Source organism: Hemicordylus capensis, chromosome 3 (genome assembly GCF_027244095.1).
Source record: "Hemicordylus capensis ecotype Gifberg chromosome 3, rHemCap1.1.pri, whole genome shotgun sequence".
Classification (NCBI taxonomy): Eukaryota; Metazoa; Chordata; class Lepidosauria; order Squamata; family Cordylidae; genus Hemicordylus; species Hemicordylus capensis.
The window spans coordinates 319229027-319242037 of NC_069659.1; the positions used below are offsets into that span (position 1 = coordinate 319229027).

The 13011-nt window shown below is 44.2% G+C and overlaps 1 protein-coding gene across 4 annotated transcripts in view; it reads left to right on the forward strand.

Moving 5' to 3' along the window:
* Window positions 1–1190: 1190 nt before the first annotated feature.
* The window catches only part of GYG1 (glycogenin 1), a 32422-nt gene continuing 20601 nt past the window's right edge, over window positions 1191–13011 (forward strand). For all 4 annotated transcript variants that reach the window (XM_053310898.1, XM_053310900.1, XM_053310899.1 and 1 more), the window contains exon 1: window positions 1191–1344. In XM_053310898.1, coding sequence (XP_053166873.1) covers window positions 1338–1344 — 7 coding nt within the window. In that variant the 5' untranslated portion in view covers window positions 1191–1337. The remainder of the gene's footprint in view (window positions 1345–13011) is intronic.

Consider the following 13011-nt stretch of genomic DNA (forward strand, 5'->3'; position numbering starts at 1 on the left):
TTTTTGCCTCCACTTATGCTTTATATGTATAGCTGTAAATAAAGCAAATATTACAGAAATGCCATAAGTTAGCAATGTCCTCTCCTCCAAAAGAAATCAAACCCAGGTAGTAGTGTCCTAGAATATTTTTCCTGTTCATGGAGCACACAACAATATATGAATTTTTCCCTGTTCAGGGAGCACACAATAATAAATATATATTTGTACAATAATTATGTTTTTCCAGTGCTTCAGAGACTGATGATTGATTAAGTGCCGTCAAGTCGGTGTCGACTCCTAGCGACCACATAGATTCTCTCCAGGATGATCTGCCTTCAGCTTGGCCTTGAAGGTCTCTCAGTGGTGCATCTAGAGAGAGTAGTGAACAGAAGCAAAACTAGCCTGTCTACACACTGCAATATCCACAGCTTTGTAACACGTTTATTATTTTGTTGTATTTAGTTTTTTAAAAGCTTTGTACTTTCCCTCTCTAGGCAGACACACTGATGCACATCTATCTTTATTATTATTATTATTATTATTATTATTATTGGATAAAGGGTTGGCTTCCTGCTCCACTTTTATTTAAATGTGAACTGGGTATCACACTGCTCTTGAAGAAGGCCTTAAATGACAATTCTGCAAAGGCTACATAAGAGGAGGCTGCATTCACCGGACACCTAGAGAAGCTTTTTACGCGGCATCCCTGATAGGTAGGTTGATGATATATCACACTTCATTGATTGTATTTAGCTATCCAACCTCTTCAAATGCACTATGTTTAGGACCCTTATATTTCTACATACACTAAGGCTGCAAGCCGATACATGCTTACTTGGGAGCAAACCCCATTAAACTCAATGGGACTTACTTCTGAGTAAACACACATACTGATGTTCTGCCTACCTTCTTGAAATACATTTATTCTTTAAAAGGGGAAAGCACTTCCATTTGCTTTAGTCAAAAAGGCAGGCACGCTGTAGTTGCAGCTTCTCCCGCCACAGCGCACCCTAAAAAAGATCCACCGGTGGTGCCCTGCTGCTGCTGCTTCCGCTGACATTTAAGGAGACAGAAGCCCCTCACCCTTGGGGAACACACCCTCAATTCGTTTGCCGCCTCGGAGCTGCCGGGCCATTCCGTGCACACTCACACATCACCAGCCCACACACTCCGTCCGAGCTCCCCGCCCTTTGCTAGGTTCTAGCCATTCCCTTTTTGGTCATCCCTGGTAACCACGCCTTCTTCCCTGGGACTCCGCCTGCCCGTATATAAGGGGTGGGGCGACCGGCCAGGGAGCAAGAGGAGTTATAAGAACGGCATCTGTGCTAAGCGAGTCTGGAGACTGGGTCGGCGGCACCATGGCAGGTAAGCGCGAAAGGCGCTTCCCCGGAAGCAGTGGCGCAGTGATGCGCTCCCCCCCTTCTCCGTCAGCTGCGGAGGAAGGCGCCCTTGGCCGCCTGGGCTGGGTCTCTGGGGGCTTCCCCCGCCGCCTTGCCTCGGGCCAGGCGCTGCCTTGACTAGCAGGAGCAGCTGCCTCTTCCGCGTTGTGGGCGCCGCTGCTTGCTCTTGCCCAAAGGGCTCCTCCAGGAGCAGGAAGCGAACGCGGGGCTGGGCGGCCCAACCCAACCAGGGCGCGCTCTGTCTGGGGAGACCCCAGCTGCTCCCTCGCTCATGGCGGCTCCTATTTTTAGGCTGGCTCGTGAGCTCGGCTGGCGCGTGAGAGCCTGCGTGGGGACAGCGGGGTCTGCATGCCAGTGCGCGCCTTGCCCTCCGTCGCCTTTCTCACTTGCTTCCTCCAGGCGGTCCCTGATGCGTGTTGAGGGGGCGAAGGGACTCGCGTGGTAAAGGTCGCCGTGCGAAAAATACATCTTGGTTTCTCTCCCCTTCCTCCAATAGCAGGCACTCTATTTACCACCTCTCCTTGTGCACTCCGAAGATAGAAATGGGGGGGGGAGAGAAGGGACCCTCCTTGCTTGTGTAACGCCCCCCCCACACACACACACCGAAGATGGGCCTGCCTAATATGACGGTCCTGCAAGGGATGTGGACTATAGCTCTGTGTTTGCCTGTTCACATCTGCATGTCCTGCTGTTCATTAGAAATCATCATCTCTTCCCCACCTGCCCCATAATGCAAGATTAGGTGGGTCCAAGTAAGCAGTGTAGCCTGCCTAACCACCTCTATAATCTGGAAGCTTGTTGCACTTTTAGTGCAATATGTAATGGTAGCTGTAACCTATCTCCCTTAAAACCATAATCTATCTGTACTTAAAACTGGTGTTGCACCTGCTAATCATGTTGTATCTCTTTAACTACCTACCCAGTTCTTTAAAATGGCCCGAGTGAATAATGTGTCAAACATTAGTAAACTGGGACTCTTAAATGTGGATATATTTGGAGGGCAAGGTGGGACCACATATCTTTGCAAGTAAATATGTGATCCCAGTGACCTCTACCTTCCTGAAAAACCAGTAATTGTTTTCATTGATGAATGGTGCATGTTCACTTACTTCCCTGGGAATATTCCTTACACCGGAGGAATGCTCATGTTAAACCTGTCCAGGGATGATGAGGGTAAGCTACTTAAGAGGTAGAGAGCTCTTGTGTTCCAAAGCAACTACAAGTAGGGGGAAGAACTGCATTATTATTTTTACAGGTACACCAGTGAACATTGTCTGCAACTGGATCATTAGTCCCTCCAGTTCAACATTAATTGCTTTGACTGGCAGGGGCTTTGCAGAGCTCCAGATAGCCATCTTTTGCAGCCTTATCTAGATAAAGGACTGAACTGGAGCACAGTGCCTTGCATGCAAGATGCCCCAACACTGAGTTATGGCCCCTCTTGTGTGATCTCTGAGCTGAATGGCTACATTAAGGTTCATTATTCCCCCAAAGCCCCATCTTCACAACCATGTTGTGAAGCCACTCTCCAGTGGCTGTTGCTGGTGAGGCTATTCACACACATGTGCAAAACCGGGCTGAGGGAGCCCAGCCAGGTTTTAAAAGTGTGGGTATGTACTGCCAGGATCAGCCCAATCCCAGCGGCACCATGGTGGCAAATCCGCCTATGAAGCCGCCTCTTAAAATGAGGTTAGGGGAGCGGGTGCTCCCTTACTTTCATTTTTTTCCTGTCAGCCATGGCTGCAGGCAGACTCGGGGAGTTGAGGGGGAATCCCCATAATGCACCACACATTCTTACAGTGCATTATTGGAGCTCTGGTGGGCGTGACACTTCTTGGCACCCCGACCCTTGGAGCTGCCAACAGCAGCTGGTGCTCATCTGGGCAGGCGATCCAGGGAACGTGGAATGTTTGCAGGGAGCTAAGCTCTTTAGGGCTTCCTCTCTGCAAACCCAGTAGCCCTTTCTCACTACTCATGAGAAAGGGCTGGTGTCTAAATTTGCTTTTTTAGGTTGTGAGTCCTTTGGGGACAGGGAGCCATTTTATTTAGTAATATCTTTGTAAACTGCTTGAGAACCCTTGTTGAAAAGTGGTATATACATATTCATCATACTTATATGTTCCATGATCATTGCCACTGACTCCTGTTGGCCCTCTGAGATTTGAGGGAAATTCTGCTGCCACTCCACATAACTGGTGTAGTGTGGAGAAGATGTGGTCCCATGGGTTGGCCAAATACGCTGGTCAGAGATTAACAGCACTCATGAGGCTTAGAATGGGTGAAGAAAGAACTGATCTGAGAACACAGTTAATGTAAGGTAAAGTGTGTCGTCAAGTCAATTTCAACTCCTGGCACCCACAGAGCCCTGTGGTTTTCTTTGGTAGAATACAGGAGAGGTTTACCATTCCTATCTCTCGCGGAGTATGAGAGGATGCCTTTCAGCATCTTCCTATATCACTGCTGTCCAATATAGTACCAGTGGGAATTCGAACCGGCAATCTTCTGCTTGATAGTCAAGCATTTCCCCGCTGCACCACTCAAGGTGGGTACAGTTAATGTACAAGAAGGCTAATGGCACTAGGTTTTATCATTGTATGGGTTTGGAGAGGGAAACCCACCAGTGGCTATTGGCGGAGATAGTGTGGCTTGATTTTTGGCTGCTTACTGCCATAAACATTGATTATAAGGCAGAGCTCCATCATGTTTCTTTCATTAAGGTATAAGGAGTTACAGAACTATCTGCGAAGCGCTATTGTTCAGGATTTTTATAAACTTTCTGTAGGTCAACATATGGGGCAGCTTTCGGACCATATAAGGCTGTTGCAGAATTTTACACTGATAAAAGTGGGTGTTTCTATATAACTGGCTCTGGGCAGTTAAGCTCAAATTTTTTACTGAACACCATATTTGAGTGCTATTGCACATCATGAAAAAGGTCCAGAGCAATTAAAAGAGTAACAGCAAAGCTTGCAGCAGTCTTGTCTAAATTGTTAGGCACCATGCAAACATTTCTAAAACATGCCACTGATCCCACCTCTTTCTGGCCTCCCCAAATGCATGTTTGGATGTGAGTTAAAGCCTTAAATGTCTTCAGACCAAGATGCTTGGAAGACTGCCTTTTCCTGCAGGTATCTGTCACTTTTGTGAGAACATCTTGAGCTCTTGTTGCATGTCTCCTTCCTCTGGTGTATTGGATGGCCATGCAAGAGGGCCTTCTTGGTGACTACCTACCCCAGGAAGTACAGCTGGCCCTTGGGAGTATTTTTGGCACTTAGCAAAAACTTGCCTTTCCCTGAGTTTGCTTGCTCTTCAGTTGTCTCCCTGTTTTGTGTCTGACAGAACTCTTAAGGTACGATTTACTATGTGTTAACCAGGGCTGCACAACTTTGGCACTCTAGCTGGTTTGGGGCTACAACTCCCATCATCCCCAGTCACAATGGCTAAGAGTTGGAGATGGTGGGAGTTGTAGTCCAACTTCTGCAGGAGAGCTGAAGTTGAGCAGCCCTTGTGTTCTTGCTGTAGGCCTTCATGAGTTTCTTGGGAGGCGGGATGTTGGTTTTAGAAAAGTCTAATACTCTGTTCTAGTTTGAATAGGGCTGTATGCATACTGAAATCTTATGTAGCAATAGTCTAGACTCTAAATGCATGTATTGATAAACTTGTCCTTTTTTATTGAAGCCGTGTCTCTGGGAAGGACAGCCATTGGCAGGCTTTCTTGGATAAAAGTTGGGTGAAAAAACAAGGAGAACAGCTCTAAATACATGCATTTATTTGAACAGGTCATTGGACAAATGCTGCTTCACAGGGCTATCTCTAGTGGGGTGCAGGGGTTGAGTGAAGCTGAGGCAACAGGCATGTTTGGGGCCTCAACATTTTGATGAAAAATATGCATTAAAATACAAGCTTTAACTAGCAAGGAGTCATCAGTAGTAAACACATTATTAAAGTGCTCTTATTAATTGGGGAGACCAGAGTTTAAGTTTCTACTCAGCCATGAAACTTGCTGGGGGGATATGGGCTTTGTCTATTTTACACATCACTGGGTTTATACAATAATATACAACATCATGATTAGCAAGTTTTAAAACTCACTAGTCATGATGAGTGTAGCATCAAAACATAATGCCTTAATGGTGCAACATGCTTCTGTTTATCCTAATAACCCTGTGAGGAAGGCAAGGCTGAGAGAGCACAGACTGGCCCATATCCCCCCAGCAAGTTTCAACTCTGAGTAGAAACTTAAACTCTGGTCTCCCCAATTAATAAGAGCACTTTAATAATGTGTTCACTATTGATGACTCCTTGCTAGTTAAATGTTGCATTTTTTAAATTTTGTGTCCTTTGAGGAACAAAGTGTTTCACAGAAGCACTCTATTTCAGCAATGCCAGTAATCAAAGGGGAAGAGTTAGCAAGCTCTATTCACTGTTAAAATAGGCAAAATGCTCTCAGCCGAAGAAAAGAGGAGAGTAAGAGGGAAACTTCCAGAATGACAGAGTAAAAAGAGAATTGTGATTACCTGTTCATCTTTAACTTGCTTTTTACCACAAAAACTGGAGTTAAGCATGTTTATCTCTGCTAATACAGGCTTACCTCACCATTCACAGTTTCCCCTATCCACAGTTGGGTGATTGATAGCATTTTTTTTTTTAAAGTGGGGTTAATTTCTTGTATCTGTGATTTAGAGACCACTAGAAATGGCCGTGGAGGTCATTCCTGGCTGCCATTTTATGAAGAGGAGCACTGTTCCCTCTAAGATGTGCTCGCGCCAGGGTGGATTTGATTTAAATCACGATTTAAATCACTAGCAGGGTGGATAAAAATCAAAAAAATCCAAATTAAATTTAAAAAATTGGATTTTTTTGATTTAAATCAGATTTTTTTTATTGTTATCCACCCTGCTAGTGATTTAAATTGTGATTTAAATCAGTTTGATTTAAATCAAATCCACCCTGGCTCGCGCTCACAAGTTTTCTGATGTCCACTCAGTTAATTTTAGATCCTGCTCAAGTTGAATTAAGGCCCCATTCTAAATGCATGTGCACACACAGTGCCTTAATACCGCTGCCCAGAACAAAACTCATTCTGCACAGAGATGGAAAAAAATTATAGAGACCACTGAAGAGGACCCATTTTGTCACTCATTTGGGACAAAAAACCTTTTTTCTGCAAAGAATTGCAGGAAAAAATTGCAATTCAGACTTTGAGGGGGCATTGCTGGGTAGCAGGAGGCCCACAGAGCATTTTGCCCATTTTAAAGTTGTTTGGCCATTTTTAACACTGTTTTTGGGCCTCCAGGAATGTGACCCCCACAGTCCCATAGACCTAATAACTTGGTATTCTGTTTTCTTATCCACAGTAATGGTGAATGGAACCTCTGTGAATATTGAGATTCACCTGTTTTTACTACCATCCCCCACTGTTAACATCTCTTCCAACATCCATATTATCAGAGCAGCCATAACTTGAATGACTGTTTCACAAGGACTTTTAGAAAATATTAGCTTCCAGCTATGTACTTGCCATTCGAAAGAGGCTGAGACAAATTACCCTCTTCCAACAGCATTAATCTTGTTCTACTTTGCTTCCTAACCAAAACCACTAAGCTAGATCCAGAGATTAGACTGGCTAAAGATTTCTCGGAGCAACTACTTCTGCCCAGAGTTCTAAGCTCTACTTTAATTTGGATAGTGTGTTTGTGAAGGCTAACTCCCTCAGACTTGCCTCACAATAGTGACCTATAGTATTTCAGAAAGGACTCCTCAGCCTGTCCAAAAGCTTCAAGATATTATGGAAGGTCTGCTCTTTATATTTCATGGTGATTGGAGGTTGAATGACTTAATAACCAGGTTTCGATGTGCACTTTTATCAGACGTCAGTCTGGTAAGCGCTTCCATGTAGGAACTTCTTGGAATTCATTTCTAGTTATCAGAACACAAACTGTGTGTGGGTTTGTCTCATAGCAAAACTCTTATGTGAGGTTGCCATTCATCATAATGTACTATTTTTCTGTAGCAGATAGAACCAGAGCCATGTTGGAGTAGAATAAAGACTTAATTTTCAAAAGGCTGTTCAGAGTAGAGGTTTCTTGGAGGATCCTGTTAAGTCATTCAGGAACTAAACATTGCTTCAAATCATCTGGATGGCCTGCCCTTCAATTATCAACCCAGGACTAAGAGTACATCTTCCTAGTCTTTTTCCTGTCCTCCTTACTCACTTGGCTCCTTGGGAAGCACAACTGTAACACTACCTTTTAATTTGCCCAAACGTCTCTGGTAATAGTCAATATTCGGCCATCTCAACTATTGCCAGCAAACTTCTTGTTAAAACTGGAGACTCTTGCTCTATAATAAAATGCCAGCATAGAAGGTGGCTACATAAGAACAGACCTGCTGGATCAGGCTCAAGGCCCATCTACACCAGCATCCTGTTTCACACAGTGACCCACCAGATGCCTCCGATAAGCCCACATGCGGGAGTGGAGGCTTGCCAGCTTGCCTGCAACTGGTATTTAGCAGTGTCATGCCTCTGAGGCTATAGGTGGCCTACAGCCACCAGACTGTTGTCCATGACTTTGTTTAAGCCCCTCTTAAAGCCACCCAAGCTAGGCTACTATTCCAGGATAATCATAATGAAAAGGGGTTGTAGGTTCATATGACAAACTTGCTTCACTACAGGGGAAATAAAACTGCCCCATTGCAAAAGTCTTCTAAAACACAGACATTTTCCACCATAATCGGAGCCCATCCTTTAGATAGGGTATTTCCTTCATGCTATCAGAATCAACAGGAAGTTGTCACAGCAGAGTTTTTCTGGAGGCTAGGTTGATCGCTCATCCCCAGTTCCTTTCCTGTCGCCTTCAGGATTGGCAGCAGCACAAATTAGGCAAGAGTTAATGAAGTATGCCAAACCTATTCTGCTTCCTCAGAAAAATCTTATTTCTTTAAAAATGTGGACAAGTAGGGTGTGGTTATTTGGAAAAAAGGATGTATTAAAGGCAAAGGATGCTGTGGTCTGTAAATTGAATCAAAGATGACTCTGAATTTAAAATGATCCCCTTTAAAGGTAGGGGTTAAATACAGGTTATACCTGCATTTACTTGAAAGGAACAGGACTCTGAATTTAAGGCAGTTTCCTGGATTCTATTTTTAAAAAAAACAACTCGTATTGGATTCAGGGAAATACAGTACTTTGAGTAACCCAGTTCACACTGATCATACTATGGGGGAGACTAGTCTGTATTTTTCAGTCCAGAATGCCCAGCTAGCTGCATGCATAGTTTCTTGTAGAACATTATTATTATTATTTTTAGAATAGTGCACATCTATTGCCTGATTTGAAAAACTCAATAAAACCAAAAGTGCTCTCAGAGTTAGGCAGGCTACCTTGGGAAAGTGAACTGCACTTCTTGTTTCTGTTCAGTGTCTTTCCTTCAGGAGATAAATGTGTGTACTACCTTCTGATCTGTTGGTACTAAATAAGATGCTGTGTGCCTTATGAGACTAGTCCTGGGTGTCACTGGCCAATCTCTTTAAAACACCTCATCTTGCCTGCATGAAAGTAAAAAAAACAGTAGGGTTCTCCTTGCTATCCCAGGCCCATAAGGGAATGCTTTAGAAATGCTGGGCTGTCTTAAGGCATAGGCTATTGCTTTCTGAAAGCATCCCCTTCTGAAAAATATATCTGAGGGAAGGCAATGAAGGAATGTTAGCTCTTATGAAAAGTCAGGTGGTATGGTGCTCATTAAGTCTGTGCAGTTTGGCTTCACATAGCCAAAGCTGAATAATACACACAGCCCTGCTGGCACCACATTGAGGAGAGCCTTCCTAACACTCAATGGGGGAAACCACTGGAAGGAACTAAATCTTTAGCACTCCCTGCACACGTTCAAAGATCATGCTGGAATGCATCAGGGCTCCATGCTGTTTAAGGGACCTTTGGAATCAGTAAGCAGTTGGGTAGAGCCATGTCTCGTATGGAGGTGAGCACTGGGAAGGCTCTCTTTTATGTTATGCTAGTGGGGCTGTGCACATTATTCAGTTCGCTCAAATGATTGCACAGGCTTAATGCCTCTAAGGACTATACAACTTGTACTCCTATTCTTGCAGCTGTTTTATTCCTAGAGGCTCAGACATAGAGGCGATCCTCACGACCAGCAAAAATTGGGCTAGGAGAGCCTAGCCCGATTTTTGCTGCTCATGTAAACCACAGGGTTCGCAGGCAAGCCCGGTGGTTTACAAGCGGCTAACCCGCTTGAGAAGCCCTCCCCTTAGCCCAGGTTAGCGGAGCGAGCACTCTGCTAACCGGGGTTAACAGATCATGTGTTGGTGTGGCTCCATGCCACAGCAACTCATGAGGAGACCCCCAACCCGGAGGCTAAAAAGCAGCCTCCTGGGTTGGGGGTCTGTCCAGTATGCTCTGTGTGCTTGCGCAGGGCATGCTGGAACTTCTGGGGGCTGTGCGGCCCCCGAACTCCCAAGCCCCCATCATCTCTGTGATGCAGCCAGCAGCCGTGTGGGTGGCTGATACGGCTGTCCAGGCAGGGCTTGCTGATTATCTGCGGAGAGAACGGGCTTAGCCCGCTCTCCCCGCAAACCCTTTCAAAGCGGGTCTCACTGATCGTGAGACCCGCCTCAGTGTCTTATAACTTGAAAACACCTGCTAAGAAAACTTGTAATACAGTTCTTATAGCTCATCACACTTGCTATCCTTAAACCAGCACTTATATAGTGTATTTTGAACCTGATTAAAAACACAAGAGTGCAATCTCTCTGAAGCTTATGCTCTGCAATCCCCTTCCATGTGCAGCCTGTTCAATGCTTAAGTGGGTGAAAGATGCCATTACTGCAGTGAAATTCCAGACATGGTGGTAAACTCAGTAGCTCTCAGACTGCAAGCTTACATAGAAAGCTACCTTATACTGAGTCAGACCATTGCTCCATCTAGTTCAGACTGGCAGCTGCTTCTCTTAGGTTGCAGGCAGGAGTCTCTCTCAGCCTTCTTTGGAGATACCAGGGAGGGAACTTGGAACCTTTTGCATGCAGATGCTCTTCTCTGAGTGGCCCCATCCCCTTGCAGAGCTCACATGTAGTCTCCCATTCAAATGCAAACCAGAGAAAACCTCACTTAGCAAAGGGGACAATTCATGTTTGCTACCACAAGACCAACTCTCCTCCCATTGATGGTGAGTGGTTGCTTAACTCTATCCATGATACTCCAGTTTCACCTCTCCAGTCACAGGTTTTGCCTCTGCCTCCATTGGATTGCCTGCATCCAGGTCCTCATGCTAAAGGTACCAGCTAATAAGAGATCAGGATTTGTACTTCTTCCATCCAGCCTAACGGTCAGCAAATGAGATCTTGCTCAGAGGACTTTTTTGCACCAAGTGTGGAGAAAGAGGACCAATGAATTATTTGGGAAGGTCCCAAGGTTGTGCTGAGCAGCTGTTCACTCAGGACTTCACAGGAACAAGGAGGACCATTGTAGTGTGGTTCTGTGACCATCGACACCTCATGAATTGTAAACATGGTGCAACTGCCCCTGCTAACCTCCAAGAATAAATTGGTAACCAAACTCACAAATGTAGTCTGTTGTACTTGGGCTGAAAACTGAACCGGCAGCAGCCCAAGAAACATTATCCAGGTGTGCCTAAAAGTACAGGGCAGACACATTTTAATCTTCTTCTGAAAGGAAAGATTGGAGACTAGGTCATAGTTGACTGGAAATTAACATTTAGGTTAAAGCTTTCTTGAGCAAAACAACCATATTTTGGAAGCCACATTCTATTTTTAAAACTTGTACGTCTTAAAGGAAACCCAACAAAACATTTAAAACTTGGTGGCCTGCCCTTTCTGAAGGAACCACTCTGGACAATAAGGACCCAGCTTTTCACGATTGGCTTTCAGTAGCCAAGATGAGCACAGATCCAGGTTTGTAGGCTTCCCTCATACTACCCAGTACATTTTCTGTGCTGGCAGGGGGACTGAGATCCAAATAGGTCAGAGCTGAGATTCTAATGCCCCATCTGCTTTGCATGCAAAAGATCCAGGTTCAATCCCTGGCACTGTAGATAGGGCTGGGATGACTCCTGCCTGAAACTTTGGAGAGCAAGTCAGAGTAGAATACTGGACCAATGGTCTGACTTGGTGTACAACAGCTTCCTATGTTCCCATAAAATTTAATCCATAGTCTCGCTTAGCTAATATAAGCATGTATTTTGGTGATAGTGAAGCAATGCAAATAACCTATCTGCATAATTGTTCAGAGATAGAACACCTAGATCTTTCGGTTCTGAAATACCTCCAGGGAGCTCATACTCAAAGTAGCTTTATGATTGCTGTCAAATGGAATATACACTAGGTCTTAACAGTGTAAAGTGTGCCGTTGAGTCGGTGTCAGCTCATGGTGATCACAGAGCCCTGTGGTCATCTTTGATGGAATACAGGAGAGGTTTACCATTGTCATCTCCTGCACAGTATGAAATGATGTCTTTCAGCATCTTCCTATATCGCTGCTGCCCGATATAGATGTTTCCCATAGTCTGGGAAACATACCAGTGGGGATTTGAACTGGCAACCTCTGGCTTGCTAGTCAAGTCATTTCCCACTGCACAAAAGCCCTTAAATAATTCTCCTTTGCAAGTGGTGGCATGTGCTATCTAAGCAGGGCTTCAAGAACACTGATAAGTATAATTCAGAGTTCAGCTTCTGGGAGTGGTCTGATGTTACTTGCATAATCTGAATTGCTACATGTTTCCAAATCTCACTGAAATAAGGAGTTCCCTTTTCCAGCAGTGTTGAGTGTGGCAGCCTCAAGCTACACAGATTCAATGCAGAGACATGGCTACAGCAGTTTAAGGGAGACTTTGTGCACATATTCTCAAATGCAGACAGTTCAAACTTCTGCTGGGGGTGCTAGGTCTGAATCTCTTATTACAGAACTAAAAGCAATAGTTGAAACTTGGTCCCACTCAATAGACAAACTCATTCTAGCTTCCAAGTCATACGTTTAAAGAAACACTGGTTGGATTACTGTAAATATCTGCTAAACATATGGCACAACAGTACAAATTTTAGTCGCAATTAAACATTGAATGAGATGTTTAGTAATGATATATGTATAATCGCAAAAGCTGTTGGAATCTAGGACATTGGCAATTGCCCAGCACAATGGACTGTAGCAAACAATCTAATACTAGTATGAAGCTGCTAAGATACTTTGTACTACTATAAGAATGCAAGCTTTTAAAAGTAGGAATGTTACTTTTAAACATGACTTCAATCCTGTTCTGCTATTTGATACCCAACTTCTAACTTGTGGGAGCTATGATATGCACATATATCTGGGAATTGGGAAATATATCAGATATATTTCCCAGGGTTTTGGTTCAATACCAGGTTTCATTTAAGGAAGAGCTACAGTGCAAAACAGTAACACTTCTACATGAATCCTTTGTTTAAAGGATTTAGCTATTGCATGCCTTCTGCTGCAGAAATCAGAGAGATGAAGTGGAGGGCTTTATTCATTCAGTTTATATGTCACCCTTCCCAAAGTGGCTCAGGGCAGTTTACACTAAAATCAAAGACACATAATAAAACAATTAAAATAAAATTTAAAGCAGATTAAAAATCATTA